This window comes from Callionymus lyra, chromosome 3, assembly GCF_982586985.1.
Source record: "Callionymus lyra chromosome 3, fCalLyr1.hap1.1, whole genome shotgun sequence".
Lineage (NCBI taxonomy): Eukaryota > Metazoa > Chordata > Actinopteri > Syngnathiformes > Callionymidae > Callionymus > Callionymus lyra.
The window spans coordinates 15,519,020-15,541,465 of NC_141820.1; the positions used below are offsets into that span (position 1 = coordinate 15,519,020).

General features: G+C 38.0%; 3 protein-coding genes across 3 annotated transcripts in view; 2 read left to right on the top strand and 1 right to left on the bottom strand.

Moving 5' to 3' along the window:
* Positions 1-2,166: 2,166 nt before the first annotated feature.
* The window catches only part of LOC148083378 (cystine/glutamate transporter), a 216,213-nt gene continuing 195,933 nt past the window's right edge, over positions 2,167-22,446 (top strand). Inside the window, exons 1-12 of the mRNA XM_087786586.1 lie at positions 2,167-2,386; positions 3,765-3,891; positions 5,321-5,436; positions 5,513-5,638; positions 5,706-5,805; positions 5,877-5,921; positions 8,550-8,673; positions 10,117-10,220; positions 10,291-10,387; positions 10,474-10,623; positions 10,698-10,875; positions 12,762-12,837. Coding sequence (XP_087642712.1) covers positions 2,167-2,386; positions 3,765-3,891; positions 5,321-5,436; positions 5,513-5,638; positions 5,706-5,805; positions 5,877-5,921; positions 8,550-8,673; positions 10,117-10,220; positions 10,291-10,387; positions 10,474-10,623; positions 10,698-10,875; positions 12,762-12,826 — 1,452 coding nt within the window. The 3' untranslated portion in view covers positions 12,827-12,837. The remainder of the gene's footprint in view (positions 2,387-3,764; positions 3,892-5,320; positions 5,437-5,512; positions 5,639-5,705; positions 5,806-5,876; positions 5,922-8,549; positions 8,674-10,116; positions 10,221-10,290; positions 10,388-10,473; positions 10,624-10,697; positions 10,876-12,761; positions 12,838-22,446) is intronic.
* Positions 13,652-19,429, bottom strand: foxm1 (forkhead box M1). The gene is made up of 9 exons (XM_087785736.1): positions 19,321-19,429; positions 17,867-18,307; positions 17,650-17,786; positions 17,288-17,482; positions 16,901-17,029; positions 15,976-16,035; positions 15,779-15,827; positions 15,517-15,695; positions 13,652-15,009 (listed from the first exon to the last, which is right to left on the bottom strand). Exons 2-9 carry the CDS (start codon positions 18,300-18,302, stop codon positions 14,242-14,244), a joined length of 1,953 nt encoding a protein of 650 aa, XP_087641862.1. The 5' UTR covers positions 18,303-18,307; positions 19,321-19,429; the 3' UTR covers positions 13,652-14,241.
* On the top strand, positions 19,557-21,833 carry rhno1 (RAD9-HUS1-RAD1 interacting nuclear orphan 1). Its single transcript, XM_087785737.1, has 3 exons — positions 19,557-19,695; positions 19,842-20,018; positions 20,863-21,833. Exons 2-3 carry the CDS (start codon positions 19,857-19,859, stop codon positions 21,523-21,525), a joined length of 825 nt encoding a protein of 274 aa, XP_087641863.1. The 5' UTR covers positions 19,557-19,695; positions 19,842-19,856; the 3' UTR covers positions 21,526-21,833.

Genomic DNA, 22,446 nt, shown 5'->3' on the forward strand with positions numbered 1-22,446 from the left:
GATGAGTCTGCCACTCTGGCAGCAGATGTAATCAAGATAGAGCGTCTGGGGCGGGAATATGAATGTGACCTGAGCGCTGGATTATTTACAGAGATCGATCGTTTGTCTTATTAAAATCTGATATGTGGCCGAGTGTAGTTTAATCCGTGCCGTGGGTACCACTTAGCCAATCGTGTGTGTGGAGCTTGAAGAACGATTAATATGAGGATGATGAGGACATGAGAGAAGTCAAAACATGGTCCAAACCTATGACATGTTCGAGAAATGGAAAATAAAAATGATTAAACTCTTGATATATAGTGTTTAGAAGGAACTCAGTAAATATTAAAACACAAAGATACTTTGATGATATTAATAAACAGTAAACATTGCTTTAATTCGATCAATTATGTCTATAATGATTAGTTAGGGGCAGTTTAAGCTTCATGGAGCCTCATGTTCTGGTCAATAGGTGGCGCTCTTGGTTTTGAGAATCGTGAAGTTTTTTGTTTTTTTAAAGTGTCAATACAAATTCATTTTAAAAAGCGATTCAAATGCGTGAAGGTCGTTTCAGTCATCCTCCTCATTGTCAAACTCTGATTCAGCTGGACAGGCTGAAGGGAATGCGTCTCCTAGCAACAGCTTCTAAGGTCGAGCACTGAGGCAGCAGAGAGCAGGGGTACCACCTTGTGGTGGAGCTGCGGAACTGCTGTTCAAACATGATTCGGTTTTTTAAGACGTCTTCAAAAAGGTTATTTGTGTATCGTTATTAATTCACAATAGCGTGTTTCTGACAGTCATATGGCATTTATTTTCCCTTTCAAAAAAATATATTTCTGTAAAAATAAAAGGAGAAATAGATCTTTAACAAACTTTGTATGTTGAGTGACAGCAAGCTGAGGATATTTAAAAAAATAAAGTAATTCATGAGAAAAAACTATGAAAGACAACGCCAAAAAAAAAGAGCATGAACAGAAAAAAAAGCAGAATAAAAAAAAAAAAAAAAACAAGGTATATAATAAAATACATAATAAAAAAAAAAGGTAGAAAAAAAACAACTAGGGGAAATAATTGCTAAAACATCAAAAGAAACAACACACATAGTGGTCAACCCACTCTCAAAACTCTCTAAAAGACAAAAATAATCAAATAAAAATGGTAAAAAAAACAAGAATACATTTTATATTTCACTAACGCACACAGCAACAAGAGCGGAAAGTCAAAGATGTCATAAAGAATTGACCAGTGTGAGGAAGAAGTCGATCCGTCAGACAAGACGGGAACATTGGAGCTTTTGTAAAAGGTGGATTGATTGACAGATGAGTTCCAGCTGTGTGCCATTACCTGTGAAAAATCACAAATAAAACCAATATAAAAGCACAGTGTAACACAAAATCAAAACTCAAAATTTGATTCATAATAATATATATTCATACCATTTTAAATATATGCAATATTACTATTGTTTTCAGCAGTGAGAAACACAAACTATATATCATATTTTTACAGTATATCCTGCAACTATATTATATTTTTTATTTTCTGTTGATGCAGCATTATTTGTTTATTATGGATGAGCATTTTTAATGAGATTATGGTTTTAACAACACATTTCGAGACCAAAGGAACTGAAATCACCAATTTAAAAAACCTCGAGAAAAAGCATCGGTTTTTGTGTACAGTGTGTGCAGGAATTTTAACAAGCGGCGAAACACTGACGAGGCGTGACGTGCATACAAAGGCCGGTCATGTGGAAAACGCTGTAATAAACGAGCCAAGTGAGCTTTCGAGTGTATCGACTATCTGTTGCCATAGAAGCTGTGGTTACATGTTTTAATTGTATCCACCATGAAAACTGGTTTGTCGAGATTGAAAATGTACTTTTTAAAAGAGTTTTCTCTTGTTGTCTCTTGTTATGGAAAGAAGCCCACCTACTGTTTAGTGCAGCTGCCTCCACATCCCCCTGAGGCCCTCCGCCGGCCAGAGAGACCCTCGGAGTGCTGCGGTCACGTTTCAAGAAAACGCGAAAAGCAATAGAGTTTAAACCATTGACTGAAGTCTGTAAAGGGAGCTGGCTTTGTTCCTGCTGGGCTGGAAGGGAGGGGATGCACAGAGCCAATGAGGGGAGACTAGAACTCAGCCACATATGCCTGAAAAGAAAGTTCACAAACGGGTTTTCAGATGATCATGGAGGGAGCTGAGGTAAAGAAGGGGTGTGAGGGGAAGGAAGAGGAGGAAGTGGTCCACCTCAGGAGGAAGATTGGCCTGTTGCCCGCCATCTCCATCATCGTCGGGACAGTGGTGGGCAGCGGGATCTTCATCGCCCCCAAAGGAGTCCTGATGAACAGCGGCAGCGTGGGTCTCTCTCTGCTGGTGTGGCTGCTCTGTGGGGTGCTCTCCATGTTTGGTAAGATGCATGTGTGCAGATCGAAACCGCTCGTCTCAGAGTAGAACTATTGATATTGAAGTTACAGAAAATGCAAAACTTGAGGAAAAAGTTTGTCCATCTGGGTCCAAATCTGCTCATTGAATTTGTCCTACAACGAGTTTTGAATGAGAAAAAAAAATCATTTCCTGATTTATGTCCACAGTTTGATCTAAACCTTCTTTTTATTGTAAAGTGCTTCAAGTTTGTACTACATAGTCCTGGCCTGTTTTCTACTAATAACCTAAGAGTGTAAGAAAATATTGATACAGCAATTTATCATAATTTGTTTTTTCTTCATGATACTGTATCAATATTCGATGGCACTGAGTCAATGTTATCTTTCTCACAAACAAAAACATAAAACAGACATTTATTCATTTATATTTTTGGCTTTCAAATCATTTTTTTTCATAGATCCTTTTATGGTTTACAGTTCAATAAAGTATGTTAAAAAAAAACTATTAAAATGCAAATAATTAAACAAGTTTGTTCATTTTTGTGTGGCCATTAAACTTGTGGACAGTAGATAGCAGCAGTCATTACGTCCCATAGTATACATATAGTAGTCATGTGGTCTGTAAATTCTGCAACACCAGAGTCAAGTACTCGACAATACTACAAGTATATTCTTGTTCCTACTGTATCAAAATATATCATATCGTCGGCCCCGTATAGTCAGAATCCTTCGGAAGCGAAATTGTGGGCCGATCTTATATGACTAGGATTTTGATTTGTCTTCATTTTGGCTCTTTTTATCTAAATTATCTTTGTGTTTGTCCACCTTCTTCAAAATAATCCCATTAAATTCCCTTTCCTTCAACTTTAAATAAATTCTCACTAGTTATCAGTGAATATTTTGTACGAAACTAAGTTGTCCATTATGTTGTTGCACCAAAAATTTACTTTCCACACCGTGGGTCAGCTGAAAGCAGTTGTGTTACTCCACACATAACACATGACCTTAAGCCAAGACCTCCTCAGCTGACAACCAGAGAAAAACAAAACAATGGAATGTGTTGCAAGCAAGCTAATACCTAAAATTCACCAGGAAAAATAAATAAAGCTCAACTATACCCTATGTGAGTTGGCGAACGTTAGCTTTTAGAGAAAATGGGGTTGAAAAAAGTGAAAAAAAATCCTATTGTCTGAAATCAAAGGACTCCTCACTTCACAAGACATGACCTGTCACACATTCCATGACAGATCTCAACGGGTCTAGTCATCGAGGCTGTGGTTGTTAGTTTTGTGATGTTTTGGGTAATGCACTGTTTATGTAAGAGAGCTTTGGATGTATTTAAATAATCAAGAACCAACAAGTATAAAGTCAATCATTGACAAGTGTTCTATTACCCAACAGGTGCCTTGTGTTACGCCGAGCTGGGCACCACATTCACCAAATCAGGAGCTCACTACACTTACCTCCTGGAGACCCTCGGACCACTTCCTGCTTTCCTGAGACTCTGGGTGGAGTTTATATTCATCAGGTCTGTTGTAAAATGTTTGACTCTGCAGCCTTCCATTAATAATATATCATTTGTATGTTATGTATTTTATTTATTACTATTTATTTTATACTTTTACCCCTTTGATCAAGGACTTAATCCTCTTCTTTTTCTCTTTTATTTTGCCTTCCTTGCTCTGTCTGTCTTCCCCACTGCCATTGATATTGTGGTGATGGATGAGGCTTCATGAAACAGTTGATGAGGTATCATTATACAGTGTCTTTATTTTAAAACACCACTAGATGTCACTCTCAGTTTGAAATAATGCCAGGTTTCATTGAATTAGTAGATCAGAGTCAAATGTTAAAAAGCAGAGAGTGACATCTAGTGATCTTATAAAATGAAGACACTTTACCATGATACCTCATCAACTGTTTCATGAAGCCTCATCAACACATCACAAGTTAATATAAGTTATTAAAGCAGTAAAAAAATCATGCATTCGTTGCATCATACATATTACAGAGAGTGATGTGTTAATGAGGCTTCATGAAACAGTTGATGAGGTATCAAGATACAGTGTCTTTATTTTTTTAAAAGACCACTAGATGTCACTCTCTGATTTATAATCTTTGACTCTGATCTTCTAATTCAATGAAATCTGGAATCATTTTTAACAGAGAGTAACATCTAGTGTTCTTTCAAAATGAAGACACTGTATCATGATACATCATCAGCTGTTTTAGATGACGCCTCATCAACACATCACTATTATACGGAAATTAAAATGTTTCATTTAATTTTATTTTCGAGCGATTTTCAATTGTCATTAATTTGTTTTTATTAAATAGAAGTGTATTTTTTTGTGTTTAAACATAAGTAAAAAAGTACTTTGTGGCACCTTTTTTGACTGCTATTATATTAATGTTTAAATATGTTTTTGCAAATAAATCTTTCTTTTGTTTTTCTTTGTCGAAAAGGTATATTTTCAACAAATCTTTCAGCATGTTATAGTTATAGTTATGGTGTTTTTTGGTTTCTTCAACCTTTTGGTCAGTGTTTAATATGGCCCTTTAGGAACTTTAACTCCAAACCCTAAAATTAGATTCTAAGTTGTAACCTACTAGTCATGTGTTGATGAGGCTTCATGAAACAGCTGGTGAGGTATCACGATACAGTGTCTTCATTTTGAAAGACCACTAGATGTCACTCTCTGCTTTATAATCGTTTTCTTTATCTACTATCTCAATGATATCTGGCATAATTTTCCCTCATCAGCTGTTTCATGAAGCCTCATCAACACATCACTACATATGGCATTTATTTTCCCTTGTAAAAAAATATATTTTGGTAAAATAAAAGGGAAAAATAGATCTTTAACACACTTTGTATGTTGAGTGACAGCAAGGTGAGGATATTTTTTAGTAACCAATCTACAAGGAAGTTAAGAATTGTTTTGTGATTTCCTCAGGCCCGCGGTGACTTCCTACGTCTGCCTGGCGTTCGCCCGTTACGTGGTGGAGCCTATATACGCCCCATGTGAGGCTCCTCCGGCGCTCATCAGTATGCTGGGCATCCTTGTCATCAGTAAGTTCGCCCCAAAAGAACGAACGACGACATGCTGACGTCTGAGTGCAGATGTTTCATGGACGTGTCTGTTCAGCCTTCGTTGTGGTGGTCAACTGCTGGAGCGTGACCTTGTCCTCGCGTCTCCAAGTCGGCCTCACGTTCGTCAAGGTGTTCGCCCTGGTGCTGATCATCATCCCGGGAATGATCGCTCTGGGCAGAGGTAGGATGGACCTTCTCCAAAGTGCTGGATGGGCTCTTGATTCTTTCTTTTTGATTCCTTTGCGCAGGAAAAACTCAAAACTTCCAAAACGGTTTTGAAATGGAGGCGTTAACTCTGGGTCGCCTGCCGCTGGCCTTCTACAACGGTCTTTACGCGTACGCAGGATGGTGAGCCAGAAACTACATTTATATATTTAAGTTCAAACCTGGATCTTTCTTCAATCTAACGCTGTCTTCAGGTTCTACTTGAACTTCGTCACAGAGGAAGTCATCAACCCAAACAGGTGACAGAAATATTCCCTTTCAGATCAACCCTATGACCATTTTATAAAACATGTGAAGGTCAGACTTTTCTCAACATGCCATGAGTCATTTGAAAAAGTAGTACATTTTAAATGTATTGCACTTATTTTGGCATGTTGTGGAACCTCATAACTCACGTGTTTTCGTTTACAAATCAAGAGAAAGGTTCTTATGTGAAAGTTAAGAAGTGAAAACCATCGTTAAAATATCATATTTTTTAAAAAGGCTTTTCCCCATTTTTTCCTTTTTTTATTAGTTGTTTATGTGAGATTGTTTTGGAAAAAAACAAGTCTTTTTTCATGTATTATTATTATGTTTTATATTGTTAAAATAATTTAGCTTATTAGCTATAATTTCTTTTTTTCCGAGCTTTGTTCCTTCTTCCTTCTATTGGCTTGACGGCCCCTTTTAACAATCCCATTATATAATGTGGCCCCTGAGGAAATTAAATTGACCCCTGAGTTGTACTACATGAGTAATGGTTGCTAGAAATGAAATCATTATTACTGAAAAATGTGCTTTAAATAACAACAATAAATTTGAGATTTATTTTATTTTATAACATGGGAAACTCCAACTTTTACATCATTTTTTTGCCAATGCCCCAAAATGTTTTAGGTTGTGTGTTGGGACTGAGCAGCCTTGTGGTATTTTCACACTTGTTAAGCCTGGTTTTGAGCGAGACTCTGTTTGGAAAAAAGTGGAATTAACTTTGAAAATAGACTTTTAACCTAAGAACAATGACTTTCTGCATTTCTGGAGCTGAAATAGTTCAGTTTCTGTCTTCAGAAACACTTGAAATGTTGGATCTGTTACAGAGCTGTTGCACTGTCTAACTGAATAACTTGACTCATTAGTTGCTATGGGTTGTTAAGGTTTCATGAAACAGCTGATGAGTGTCTTCATTTTGAAAGACCACTAGATGTCACTCACTAATTCAGGCCTGTCATCATTTCCAAACTAAGAGTGACATCTAGTGGTCTTTCAAATCCTTATCAACCCATTATTAGCAGCAGAGCAGCAGAGATTCTGGATGTCTACCGTAATGACCGTGATTTGACACCATAGATTATCCAGATTTCAGGCAGCTATAGCTCCCTGACATGTCAACCAAGAATTAAACGTTGGCCTTCATTTGGCCCTTGAGGGCTAATTCTTTTTAGTGTTGCAAAGATCTATACTGCACACCTGCCAAAACAATTATTTGGAGAACACAAGTTTCTTCATGTCTGGACGAACGTTTAATCCCCCCCACAGGGTAGTGTATGATTGGGAAGATTACGTAATTTCCATAAGTATTTAATTATCTTTGATGGTGATTTGATGTGAACATCTGAAGAATTTATAAACATGTTTCACTTCAAGTGTGAGCCAATCCGGGGAAATCATACGTTGAATCTTGAGAGCACTTAGCGGGATTGCAGGGGAGCTGGAGCCTATCCCAGCTAGTTCCGGGAACACCCTGAACACATGACCAGACTGTCAAAGGTCACTCTGAGACCCACGAATTTTTAAACACACCCTCATACCTATGAATAATCTAGAGTTCTCAATCAATCACTGTATGTTTTTGGTCATTGGGAGGAAACCGGAGTGCTGGAATCAACCCTGGAACATTCCTGTGTGCTCTTTCGGGCGGTATCTTCGAATCAAAATTCGGCTTTCTCACAATGTTTTGAAGAACATCTGCCCATCCTTTAAGCCAGACATCTATATTCAGTACATAGACAACACACCTTTGAACTACATACTGATGAGTTTTTGTTGTCATTTTTGAACACTCACCATTCAGAGTGTGTATTGGCAAGAATCTTACTATGATACGTATCACGATACAGGGGCAATGATAAAGTACATTGTGGAACTGTAGTAACAAGGATATATTTATAGTATTGTTGAGTAATTGACTCTGGTGTTGCAGTATTTACAGACCACATGACTCTTGACAAAGTCGTAACTGCTTTCATTTGTTTTGAAACCAAAATATGTCCAAACATCAGCTTTAAAAGCTGCTGCACTCACTGTTTCCTCTCGTCCCCAGTCATCACTGTATCTTCTCGTCCTCAGTCATAGCTCTCTAGATCTCTTGGCAAGAATGAGGCGATACGTATATATGATGTAGTGTTGGATACAGGGTAAACGATATTATATATCGTGATAGTGTAGTTACAAGGATATACGTGTAGTATTGTCGAGTACTAGACTCTGGTGTTGTGATAGTGTAGCAACAAGTATATATGTGTAGTATTGTCGAGTACTAGACTCTGGTGTTGCAGAATTTACAGACCACATGACTCGTGACGAAGGCGTAACTACTTTCATTTGTTTTGAATCTAAAATATGTCCAAACATCAGCTTTAAAAGCTACTAGAGTTGACTGTATCCTCTCGTCCTCAGTCATTGCTGGATCTCGCAGGATTTAATTGTTCCATTGATGACTTGAAAAGTCATGAAAAATAAATATTTCAATCAACACACACACAAAATACTGTTAACCATAAAAGAAACATCATCCTGTGCAGCTGGTTATCGATACAGTATCATGAAAAGATTTTGCAATATCTCGATCAATATTTTCTCACACCCCTACTCGACATGGTCTTCATCAGAACCTTCCCGCTGGCCATCATCTTCTCCATGATCATCATCACGGCGCTCTACCTGATGGTCAACGTGGCGTACTACACCATGATGACCCCTGCCGAGCTGCTGATGTCGGACGCCGTGGCTGTGGTCAGTGCCTGACACACAGGAATAGATAGTGATGTGTTGATGAGGCTTCATGAAACAGTTGATGAGGTATCATGATACAGCGTCTGTATGTTCTTGGTCTTTCAAAACAGTTTTTAGGTTACTAAATGAGATTTCTAACAACTTAAGCAAGTAAAGGTTATTTGTAAAGCGCCTTATAGACCAGGGTCACAAGGCGCTTTAACAATCACAAACAATACACAGTTAAAATATATACTTTAAAAGATCAAGACACATAAGACAAACACAGGAGTCCCAGAAAATCAGGGAAAAGCACAAATACAAAATGTCTTAAGATGTTTCTTGAAGGAGTCAGTAAACACAGAAGTCAATGCAGAGTTTTAGGATAGAGGAAATGTGAGTTCTTCTACTAGAGCAGGTCAGAATTCTCGCTGCAGAGTTTTGTATCAACTGCAGGCGAGACAGATCCTTCTTGTTTAGACATGAAAATAAACTGTTACAATAGTCCAGGCGAGAAGAAACAAACGCATGGATTACAAGCTCCAGGTCATGTTGTGACATAATTTCCTTAAAGGAAACCTAATGTGAAAAACCCAACTCTCCTGACTTATTCACATGTTCTAAATGTTGAAGTCATCCTCTTCTAAATGCAGAAGTTCATTCATCATGACGTTGCTCCGTTTATAAGTTATTACTTAATAAAGTTCTCGTCTGAAATCTCGCCAAACAACATTACGGTTTAAACGATACATTCTGACGTCACTCTGGTGCAGGTGTCCTCCCCTAGAAGCCCTAAATCAGTTAAGAACCTACATGTTAATCGTGAAACAAAATAAATATTTATGTAAACATGGTGAGTTACTTCTGCCTTTACGTGTTTTTTTAATCTGTACAATGAGCAGCAAACCTTATTTTTATTATTCGTTTTTAATGTACAAAACGGGAGTTTTAGGGGTGGGTTTGAAATTTACGTGAGTCCTTGAATGCAACTTGTGTTTTTGTGAGAAATCAGAGCAGAGTGGGCGTGGTTGCTTGGATGAGATTTCTTCTCAGCCAAAACAGCGCATTTTAAGTGGGCGGGGCTTAAGCGTATTTTCTAATATAAATATCTTTATTAAATGAGAGTTTTGTGCAAAAAGAAACATACTGATGATACAATAGAGGTCCTGGAACAATTTAAGACACACTTAAATCAGCACATTAGATACCCTTAATGATAATCTTTGACTAATCTCTAGGTATGGATTGATGAGGCTTCATGAAACAGCTGATGAGTTATCATGATACGGTGTCTTCATTTTGAAAGACCACTAGATGTCGCTCTCTGCTTTATAATCTTTAGCTCTGATCGACGACACGATGAAGACACTGTATCATGATACCTCATCAGCTGTTTCACGAAGCCTCATCAACACATTGCTAAATGCTTGAGCGACTTGATAACTTTTTATCTTCTCCACACAGACGTTTGCCAACCGTGCGCTTCAAGGCGTGGCATCTTTGATCCCCATACTCGTGGCGCTGTCCTGCCTCGGAGCGCTGAACGGAGGCTTCTTCGGAGCGCCGCGGTAACGGCCACGGGCGAGCAAAAACTTACAACAGTTTTTTTCCTATTTCTCACACCTGTGTCGTGACTAGGATGCTGTTTGTTGGTGCCAGGGAAGGCCAATGGCCTCCCATCTTCTCCATGATCCACATCCGGAGACAAACGCCTCTGCCGGCGGTGCTGCTCCTGGTGATGCCTTCCATAGCTATCGATAGAAAACGATCCATTGATTTTTGTCAGTGCTTGTCCTGACACTGAAATATTGTCCCCCCCAGTATCCATTGGTGGTGCTGATGATCCTCAACGGGGAGATTTACCAGCTCATCAACTTCGCCTCCTTCACCCGTTGGTTCTTCATCGCCTTGGCGACGCTGGGGATGCTGATCCATCGATATCGCTTCCCCCTCTACCCGCGACCTTTCCGGGTGAGCAGTCGTCCGTCGCGTTCGCGTGACCCCCTCACCCGAACTCACCCGAGTTCTGTCCTTCTGTCGTCAAGGTGCCGGTGTTCGTGGCCGTCACCTTCACCGTGGTCTGCTTCTTCATCGTCGGCCTGTCGCTGTACTCCGACCCCTGGAACACGGGGATTAGCTGCGCCCTCACGCTGACCGGGGTCCCCGTCTATTACCTGACCGTCCAACGGTATCGTCTGCCTCACAGATGGAGACATGCCTTCAGTGAGTTACTGTCCAATTAAATCATCTCAGAAAGTACTTAAACAGCACTAACAGAGCACAGACCTCCACCAAGCAGCTTATTTCCTTCTGTATTTTTTTATTTATCTACATTTTTATCAATTATTTTACAGACAGCCAGAATAAATCCAGCCCATCCGCCATAATATTATTTTAATAATAATAATAATAAACCAGGATGTACTCACCTTCCCTGTTAACTCAAATGCCACTCCTTTAAGAAACATCTTAAGACCTTTCTATTTGTTCAGGCTTTTCCTTGATTTTCTGGAACTCCTGTTGTGTTTTCAGTGTTATCTTGATCTTGAAAATATACACTTTATTGACTATTGTTTTGATTGTTTAAGCGATTTTTGACCCTGGTCTGGAAAAGCGCTATATAAATAAAAATGACTTACTTAGTTACTTGTAAATACTTTTATGTAGAAAAAACTGCTTTAAAATAAAATCTAACTGATCACAATCACATAATTATTATTATTATTATTATAGATAGTAATTGATCAACATCTATTTTGTAATAGTAACTGAGGGAGAATGAGGGAAGTTAGCGATTCATTTAAAAAAAAAGACAAAAAGAAAAGATTTTGAGCACCTTATTTAGTATTTTCCAGTCTTTAAGCTAAACATTCCAATACAAAATGTTTATATTTTAAGCAAGATGTCATCATATCTATGACACCAAGGAGGAGTTTTACACATTATAAAAGAATATAGTGAAAAAACGTTGTGAAAGGTACATTGTCTTTTATTTATTTAAAAAATAGTAAGTAAGTAAGTCTACTATCTACATTTTAATCCAAAGTATCAAAAAGAATCAATGTATGGGTCTAATGCACATTTTCCTTCTGGTATAAATAATGATAATCAAATTAAAACATTTTCATTCACTTTCCTGCCGTTTGTTTAATAAGTAAGTAAGTAAGTAATAATTGTAGAGATCTTAAACAATCAAAACAATTAAATATATGCTTTAAAGGTTGAGACACCACTGAGACAAACAAAGGAGTCTCAGAAAAATCAAGGAAAAGCCTGAACAAATAAAAGTGTTTTCAGATGTTTCTTGAAGAAGTCAGTAGATCATCAAACACAGAGAGAGAGGAAGATCGTTCCAAAGCTAAGGAGCAACAGCCTGAAAGAATTTCTCTCCTCTGGTCCGCATGGATTACAAGCTCCAGATCATGTTGACATCATTTTCCTAAATTTAGAATTTTTCTCAGTTGAAGGAAACAGTTTCTGGTCAGTTTTCTGCAGTCTTTGAGCCTGAGAAAGCTGGGTGTTGTATTTGACAGTTTGACAGACTGACCTAAGTCACCCAAGTACTGACTCAACCCTGGAACCTTATCATCAGGAGCAATCACCAGAGTTTCAGTGTTGTCGACCTTTAGCTGCAGTGTTTTCTGCAGAGTGTTTTCACTCCATTGTTGGATTTCTAGCAAACAATTGACTAAGCTGTTGAGCCTCTGGGGCTCAGTTGGATCAAAAAAGCAGTAGAGCTGGATGTCATCAGCAAAGATGTGGTAAGAAACCAGGGGAATCAAGTACAGCAAAAACAATAAAGGACCCAGGACAGAACCTTGAGGGACTCCACACAAGAGATCCGCGGATTCAGACCTCATTTGATTGGCAGATACACTGAAACTGCGCCCAGAAAGGTAGGACAAGAACCACTGTAACACAGACCCAGACAGTCCCACTTCATCCCTCAGTCTTTTCAGCAGGATAAGATGCCTCACGGGTTCCTTGTTTGAATTGTGTTTTAAGTACTTTTTAGTACTAGTTTATAAATACAAGAGTTAAAGAGTGCCATAAATGAATCACTGATATTTCTTAATTTTTTTTAATCAAAGAATCCTTTTTCTCCTCAGACTACTGCAGCAAACAGCTCCAGATCCTTCTCGAAGTGGTTCAACAGGAAGTCAAGACTTTCTGAAGCTCAGGACTGTCACTTGTTGTCATGGTGACGCTTGAACATTTTAAATTAGTGTTTAAAATGCTGTAAACTTGATAAAAAAATATTTTCAAACTGAAACTTTTAACAACTGAACAATCATGTTTTTATTTTTTGGTGCTGACTTTTTTTTTTTCTAGATTTTCATAATGAATAAATTCATTTTGGATTGCAATTTTTTGTTTTTGTTTAAAAAAAACACGTTTATTTAAATAGATAGTAAATAGATTATCTTGTTATTAACTGAAAGTATTTCGTTTAAAGAACAAAAAAAAAAAAAAAATGCCTAGAAATAATTCTGGTGTGTTGTTGTTGTTGTAAAATATCAATATGCTTTATTTTGCTTTTAAATCATATTTAATTTTTACCAAAGTTCTTCTATGGTTTATAGTTCAATAAAGTTAGTTTAAAATACAAATAATTATTAAACAAATAATAAAATAAATGTATTAATTAACCTGCAAACGTTCACAGCATTTGCAATTTTTTTGTCTTGCAATTTAACCTCCGGCTGGTAGATGGCGGGCAGCCAATAAATCCTCTGCAGCTAAAAACTGAGGACAAGAGGATACAGTTGACTCGAACAGCTTTTAAAGCCGATGTTTTGACACGTTTTGGTTTCAAAACAAATGTACGCAGTTACGACTTTCTTGCTAATACACCCACCTACTTAATAATACATGAAAAAAGAAATACTTTTTCCGACTATTCTCCAAAATATATTAAAATAGCATCAAAATGGTAGAACATATTTGAAACATAAAAGACATTTATTTTGACTCATGCACACCAAATTATTTGCATACGTATTACAAATTAGCTTCAACCGTTCACACGCAAACACAATCCTACTGCTGTTAGTGCTACTAAATTATTGCTACACCTGCACCGTCGTCTAAAAGTCCCGCGTCAGGCCGATGCACGGATCTTGACATTTCAATAAAAGATGGATAAGCTACATATATATATTAAAAGAAATGTGCAAATCGACATACTTTTCTTCTCCATTTTAACCCAAGCAAAAACAGAAATGGCAATTGAAGAAAAGCATAACAAAAAAAAAGACAAAAAAGTGACCCTAAAGATATGAGATTTTAACTTAAAGGCGAAGTTAAATATGTAGTTTACTGCGACCAGGAAGTGAATATTTCTGGGGGGACAGGCACTCATGACTGAAAGAATTTAAAATAAATCAATAATGACAATTTACAAACGTTATTGCTTTGTTTATCATGAAAAGTGATATAAGGCGTCGTTTAAAAAATCGAACTACCAACTTAGGCCAGTAGAGGGGGGCAGACAGCTCAGGCAAGATGGCAGTTGTATTGTTTTACTTTATTTTACTTTATTTTTTAAATAATCTTTCCTGTTGTGAGTGGCTGTTAAAAATGACTCGTTTAGTTGAGGAAGGACCAGCTGATGTTGGCCATCCCCAAATCTTCATCCTCCAAACCTGTGAAGCTAATGTCCACCAGGATCTTACTCAGGCTGTCGTTCAGGGTGTCCAGGACCAGACCTTCCGTGACCGAGCGGTTGGCTTGGGACGACCCTCCGGTCTGCAGCAGTTCTCTTGAGCAGCTGCTGCTGGGAAAACGAACCGGAGACTCTCTGATCAGAGTCTCTCTCGGGGAGCCGAACAGCTGCAAGTCTTTGAAGGGGGTGCTGTTCAGGCTGAAGGTGGTGTAGTCGTGGGAGGGCGTGACCGCGGGACCGCCCGGTGTGCGGATGGGGCTGAAGTCCAGGATGTTTTGGCAACCTTTGCTCAAAGGGGTCACCTTCCAGGGCTCGGGGAGGACTCCGGACGGGGTCTTGCTCGGGGTGGACGAGTTGAGCTGACCGCTGCTCTTGATGGGGGTCTTGAAGGAGTAGTCGCGGTCCGGGCTGAGCTGCTCGTCCGGGTCCGCCTCCCTCTTCTCGTGGAAGGTGGACACGTCCGAGGCTAGACCCGAGTCCAGGAAGCTGTTGTCGGGGCAGAGCAGGACCGGCTCCTCCTGTAGAGACCGAGCCAGGCACTGCTTACGCCGGGAACTGCTGGCTTGTCTTTTGGGGAGAGATCGAGGAGTCCGGCACTGATCCGGGCCACACAGCAGATGCTCTTCGGGCTCGACCTTCATTTCTTGACTGCCGGGATACACGCTCAGGTTCGTGGCATCACCGAGCACCACCTACAGGGGAAGAAAGGAGATTTAGGTGGAAACAAAAACTTCTGTGACTCACAAATAAAAGGCCTATGAACTTTATTTTATTTACTTTTTAATAGCACTTGAAATCAAATTTAAAGGTCAACTAAAGTGAAATCTGAGCGAACAAGAGGCTACAAGAGCGGAGTCCATTATGACGTAATAATGGGCTTCACTCCAAAGAGCGCCCTGCTTGTTCTATATACAAACAAGTTCCTTGGAGTTGGAGACTTACAGGATTGATGATGTGCAGTGAAAAACAGTGAAGGAGTGGGTGTGGTTATGGTAAACAAGATTTAATCTCCAGAAAAAATATTTTGTGTAAAATGTGTTCACAATCAGCTCTTTTAAATATTTGATGCAATATTCTAGTAAAGCCAATTAAAGCGCTACTATTATATTAGTGAATGTAGTGCCTTTTTTAAGGATCTGTGGGAATCCTATCATTTCATGTTTTTTAGAACTACTGTAGTTCTCTATGGCTTAGTTTACCTTGGGAGCGATTCGGACTCTCTTCCCTTCTCTCGAAGTGTTCCGTCTTTCATCGGGGCAAGACGGAGCGACGTGGGCCGGGGCGCAGGGAGTTGGTAGGTATAGATGTGACGGGATGGGGATCTGGATCGGGACCAAGTACGAGTTGGTTCTGGGAAGAAGAGGTTTGATCTTCCTCTCTGTGAAAAAAAAGGTTGAATATTCTAAGGACTGTAGGTAAACATCCTGTTTCATCATCTTTCTCCCAGGATTCATCACTCACCACATCCGATCGGTGTTTTTCTCAGATCTGGGATCATCTTCTTGTGTTGCTGTAGACAAAAAACAAATGTACTTTTTAATTATTTACATCCTTAATGGACTCATATTATAAAACACAAGTCTGGTGTCGTTTTTTCTCTCCAGACTGAAACATTTCAGCACAACAACGACAACAGAGTTATCTTCCGTTTCACTTACTTGCTGCGGTAATAAAAGCATGGACACAGGGACAGGAGTTGTTATGGGGTCACTTCCCGGCTGGAGAAATAGAAAACAATAATCTTAAATCCGTGTTAAGAGCAATAAGACTTAACCATTTGAGGACAACTCAAGGAGAAAAGTTCAAGAATGATAATGACGCATCAATTGCTTGTCTCTCAACAACAATAAGATTTGAAGGATCCAGAAGTTTCTGCTCTTGCCATAACTTTTTGCATCACCAAGAAGTCATTGTGTTACATGTTCTTACTCTTATCTTGAGGTGGAACTTGTTGGAACTGCAGGTTGGGGTTGAACTGACCAGTTCCCCTTGCATTGCAGTTATTTCTCAGTCTTGTGACTTTAATTTAGCAGTGGGCAGTTTATTTGAAATGGTTTGGCTCAGTTACATTGCTCTCCTGTTGTGGGTCTTTAAACCCACAGTTAACAAGCTTGTTTTTATATGTTACTCTTGATAAGTGATAACTTTAGATTAATGACGGAGTTCATTTTGATTAATACCAAAAAAGGATGAAATACAGAAATTAATAGACTCACTTATCGAGTGTTTATTACTAAACAAATGAATGTAATTATGTTAACTTTTGGAAGCATTGATAAAAAAAAAAACACACTTAAAACCCAAGATTGACCTGCTAAACAAATAAACAAAAATACTTTTTAAGAATATAAACTGATTGTAACCCAAACACAGGAGTAACTTGTAAATTAGTAAAAAATAACTGGTGATGGCAACATGACATTGATATCATTAGATAAATCTGTTAACAACAGTTAAAAGAAAACAAGTTCACATTTCCACTCATGCTGTTATTTTCTAGAAATGACTGGTTTTGTTCCTGAAATCTCCTTTCTTTTGCTCTCCATTAAAATAAGCCCCAGTGTGTACAAGTTTACAACCCACCTTAAATGCTTGATCAAGGGTCAGGCATCGATTGGCTTCAGGCTTGATGGTCCAAAAAGAAATCTTCCCATCAGATGACGTCTCACGAATGAACATGTCATGGAGGGACAGGTTGTGCCGAATAGAATTCTGTGAAGAACAATAAAACATCAGAGCGGGACCTGAATGTAGTGATGGTCTGATGAAGCTTCATGAAGCAGCGTCGTTATTTTCAGAGTCCACTAGATGGCGGTCTCTGCACTATTTCCCTTTGTTTTGAACAACTGATCTAATTAAAACATCACATCATTTTTAAACTGATGGCGCCACCTACTGACATCTAAACAACATACATCAGCCCATCACTACCTGAATGGTAAAAGGAACTCCGTCAGAGCTTTAACTGACCTTCCAGCCGGGCTTGGCCACCTCTCTGAAGAACGGGAAATGGTCTTCGATCCACGTGTAGATCTCTTTCAGAGTCATACGCTTTTCTCTATGGCTGTTTATTGCAAACTGGATCATGGCCATGTAGGAATACGGTGGTCGCACAGAGACCGCTGGTTTCATATTGAGCTTTGGTTCCAATTGCAGGTTCTGGACCTGAGATTATAGAAACAAACACTTAGAAATACAAAGAAACACAGTTTAATTATAGAATTGATTTGTTTAAACATTGATAAAACTCTACTTTTAAATTATGTTTCTATTCAAATCCCAATGGCCCAATTTCAATAGACATAATGCTTAAAAAATAAGAGATAACAAACCTTGAGAGTCTCGGTATGATTTTCACTTTGGTCATTTTGTATTTCAGACTTAGTTTCAGAAGCACACGAGCTGACTTTCCCCAGCCATTGAATGTTTGTTAAGCTGTCGTCCGGTGTGGAACCCTGCTCTGTGATCACTGACGGAAAAAAACGTTAGCATTTCACACAGATTTGTTTTTTTTTAACCCTTCAGGTTTAACATCTAAATTGTACTTACGTTCTTGTTTGACCAGCTCTTCCGTTGAACAAGCTGCAGCACTAGCACGGTCGTCTGCAGCCGCTTGGCAAACAGTTCCAACATCTTGGTCCCCGCTTCCGTTCAAAAGGATGAACTTGTTAGGGCCCTGGGCGCCACTCTCCTTTCCCATGACGGTGAAGAAACCGATGACACTTTGAAGATCCGCTTCTCTGGGGACGACGACAACTTGAGTGTCCGACGACGTAGGGTGATCCACGACATAGACGCCATCGGGGATGCCCTGGACGGCGGCTGCGGTCTGGACCTCTTTGGATTCGGGGATATCAGCCAGGTACGACAATTTAGCTGGTGGAGGGTCATTTTGCTGAAAGGGAAGCTTCCTTCGTTTGAGAATCAGTGGTCTCCTCGGGCTCCTTCTCATGGTCATAAAATCACTGTCCCTGGGTGGTGGCATAAATTCTAAAACAAACAAAAAAAGAGTAAAGTTTATGTGTACATCTGGACTGTGGTTACCTCTAATATCTTTATGTCATAACATTTGAATCAGGATTTAGAACACATGTTTTGGTCATAAATAAAAGAAAAAAAACATCTGTTCTGACCAAACAAAGCTGGCCTCAGCTACAGTATATTGTTACTTAACTAGACTTAGACTTAGATTATGTCATCTTGCACTTTCTTTTTTTTTAATAGAAACTTTGTACTTGTTCTTTTATGAATCAATCATCTGTGTTGCCGTTTGCTGACTTGAAAAAAGAATATACAGTACATAATTATTTTTATTTAAATATTATTAGTACATATTGCTGTTATTATTATCAACGCCAAGACAAAGCTAATTTAAAAAATATTTTCAATATACTCAGCAAACAATAACATTCACAAATCTAAATAAATTATTAAAAAAAAAAGATAATTAAGTTATTTACCCTGGAATTGTACAGGAACTTGTCATCTTTGCGTAGCTTACTTTTTCAGGGAATTTAAACGAGTCATTTATTATTATTATTATTATATCATCTTTCATTGGGTGATCCTTTGTTTGGATCTGGTGTCAGTGCTCATCTCATTTGATATAGGACCAATGTATGCATGCATTACAATCTTGAATTAAAAACAACGTGGAAAAAGTACTACATGATAACAATATATTGTATTGTCCATGATGCTGATAGTTGAATATATGCCAAAATGGAAAACATCTGAAAATAACACTAAAAAAAGCGGTTTCAGTCGTTCGTAGCAAAGGATACATATTCACATAATTGAAACAAGACACTAGTATATAATAAAATAGTTTCGTGTTATAAGCTTTGTTATGTTCATATAATTAAAATACGATTAATAAAGATATTCTTCACTTAACTCAGACTTTGGGTCATGCTAAGCTAAGCTAGCTGAGCGGCTCGTTAGCTCTCGCTATTCTCTCTTAATTCAACATGAAGTTCCAAGAATATAATAATAATACAAACCTTCATATTACCACGATAACTCCAAATATCATAGCGTTTCGCTGCCCAGTCATTCGCAGTTGTAATCTCCAAAAAGCCGTAAATGTAGAACCGAAACAGAACTAGTCAAAGACCTTTTTGAATTTTGGCGCTGTTGGTGCAGGTCGACGACAGTTTTAGCACGTGATCAAACATCAACCAATGGTTGCTCGGAACAGGGCTCACGTCAACCAACCACAGCACATGATACTCAAAACCAGGAAATGATGAGAGCCAGAAGACGGATACGCTGAAAAAGTTCAAAGACGTGGTATAAACAAAAAAGCTGCTGTATTACTATGTCATTGTTTTTTTATTATATTTAATAATATGACGTTTACTAACAACACTTTGAAGGTAAGCAAAATACTTCAGCTTCGTTTTTACTAGATCGCTATTGTTTTCATGTTTCAGGATAAGGGGGTGTATTACTTTGCATTAACGAAGATACTTATCGCTTTTTTGATGAAGTATGTATAATTGTTAGTGTTTATATCATCCAGGGATGAGTTCCATTAATGCCCCGAAAAACAAACAAGACAGAGAAACCATCTCTGCGGTTCACTGAACGACCAAGAGGGGGAGCCAAATTGCAGCATCATGGGCCTGAAGTGCGAGCAGCGCTGAACCCCAAAGATTATTTTGCAGAAACACAAGCAAGTTCAACATTTACGTCCTGGGTAAGTTGATTATTTTGTCTGGCGAATAAAAACCTCATATTTATGTTGCTATTCGAAAAGTTAGTTTTATTGACCTCAGCATTGAAAACTTTTTCCAGTCCTCATTAGGTTAAGTTAGGTAGAACTTTATTGATCCCTCAGGAAGTCTCCTCCGGGAAATTGTTTTTTTTTTCAATTAGGCACAGCACTACAGCAATTATTCATAAAAAATAAATAAAAATAAAATAAGAACAAGAACAAAGAGAAATAAAGAAAAGAACAAGATGATACAATCTAAGGCTAAAGATAAAGAACATAGATCAAAGAAAAATAACAAAGACAAAGGATCCAAAGATTAACATAACATTCATAGAATAGAACATCATGCTACTTTTACTCCACTCCTGCCCCCAAACTCAGAATTGTACAATATAATAGCCCTAGGAATTAATGAGTCCAAAAACAGTTTCCCAAAGGAACAACATTAATTTGACATTTATTTAGTATTAATATATATATATATATATATATATATATACAGTTATAATAGGTGGGATATATTTCAAACAAGAAATACAACTGTATTGATCCCCTATACTCAAAGCACAATTTTAGTTAAACTCCCAAACCAAGAAGCCATTTTTAGACTATTGTACAATATTATTTTAGCAACAATACAAGCTCCCACTTTTTGGATGGTTGAATTTTTTTCCAAAATAACTTAAATCCTTTCTTAGGACTTGTTAATACAGTCCTTCATAGTATAATATTAACTATTAAAATTAAGTATAAATAAATCATATCTGGATGTTAATTATTATTATTATTCGTCTCTTATACCAATGACATTGCTTTTATTTTTTAGGTAAGCCCACAGTTTGATACATCCATCCCAGTTGCACCCAAAGGGAGGCGGGGAAGGAAATGCTTATCCGTCACGAGCATTCTAGGCGATGCTAGCACTCATCTTACCAGGAAAAAAACTGTGTGCAAATATTCCTCTTTATCATTCGAGTCAAGTGAAAGGAAACAATCTCATCTAACAAAGCGGAAAAAAAAGAATGGTAAAGAAAGCGATGCACCAGCTAAACCTGTGGAATCCAGTTGTGTTCAAAGTGCACTGAAGGACAATTTAAAAAGACCATCGGATTCAAGCAGAAAAGGACAGCCAAGCTCCGCCGCTGCTTCCACCCCCTCGCGATTGGATGAATCTCCATCAGTCACAAAACCAAGCACAGTTCAAGATCCTTCAACACCCACATATAATCAGACGAGCGCTAATGATCCAAGCACGACTGGTCCGGCACCTGACCTGGACACACCGAAATCCACGACAGTGTCTTCTCCACGCTGGTCATTGATTCAGCCGAGTGCATCACCATGTCGGCAACCTCCTGATATCTTAGTGGCAAACACACCCGAGCGGCAATATGGCATGAAGGTGACATGGAGGAGAAGAGAGGATTTCATGATCTTCCTGAAAAAAAAAGGACATTTGTCTGACTCTGATGTGCAAAGCAACAACTGATGTGATGGAGACAAAACAAAGATGAGAATTTTTTATTTCTTTACTAGAACAGTCTATATTTTGTACCATTATGGCATGAATTTCTTCGCTTTTTTCCACCAGAATGGTAAAAAATCTTATTTTTTCTAAATCTAAACATTGGAATTCATGTATGATTTGTATAAAGATCACAACCAGGGCAGTGATCCACTGGCATAATTAAGTCTCATATGTTTATTTTATAAAAAAGATTATCCATTGGTAACCGAGAGATTAAGTTAATGTGTAATCACTTTGGAAATAATAAAAAGATGCAGACATGTTAATATCCCTCCTGTGTGTTTTTCCTGGAAATTATTAGACAAGACCTGAGCAAAGTGCAGCCCAGGGGGTCACAAGCAGACCTTTGACTGTATATATTTGGCCCCCATGAGGTCTAAGATCATGTAGAAACTAACCATTTTAATTTGTATTTATTTATATTATACATTAATAGTCTCTGAATATGAAATGCAAGGTTTTGTCATTTTTTTCTGGAGTATTTATTGTCTCTGAAAATATTTAAGTGAATATAAAAAATCATATTTGTGAAAAAAGCTCCTTTAAATCAGAGAATTATATCATTTTAATAAGTTATATAATAAAATAAATAATTTTCGCATATCTAGCTTGACTTTATGACCTGATTTTATACTATTTGCTCCTTTTATTTGTGCCCCTCAAAACAGAAACTGTATCAAAAGTGGCCCCTGAGTAAATTGAATCGCCCACCTGTGGATTTGACAATGGTCGAAATGTTTTTTCTTTTTTTTGCTCTAACCTCCAAAATTTGATTTGAACAAAAATGTACACAATTATAAGACATTAACATTTTTTTTTTATTCTTCCCCTCAACAATCAAACGCTTTATAACAAAGATTATCTCATATCATCATCATAGGT

What these genes read in the sequence shown, in the direction of transcription:
- rhno1 (XM_087785737.1), top strand. Translation starts at nt 19,857, where the DNA reads ATGCCCCGAAAAACAAACAAGACAGAGAAACCATCTCTGCGGTTCACT. An exon ending in GTTCAACATTTACGTCCTGG is followed by an intron (nt 20,019 to 20,862) that starts GTAAGTTGATTA and finishes TTTATTTTTTAG; the next exon opens with GTAAGCCCACAGTTTGATAC.
- foxm1 (XM_087785736.1), bottom strand. Translation starts at nt 18,302, where the DNA reads ATGCCACCACCCAGGGACAGTGATTTTATGACCATGAGAAGGAGCCCG. An exon ending in AGAGCTGGTCAAACAAGAAC is followed by an intron (nt 17,787 to 17,866) that starts GTAAGTACAATT and finishes TTTTTCCGTCAG; the next exon opens with TGATCACAGAGCAGGGTTCC. An exon ending in GAGTCCGAATCGCTCCCAAG is followed by an intron (nt 15,010 to 15,516) that starts GTAAACTAAGCC and finishes CTTCCCCTGTAG; the next exon opens with GTGGTGCTCGGTGATGCCAC.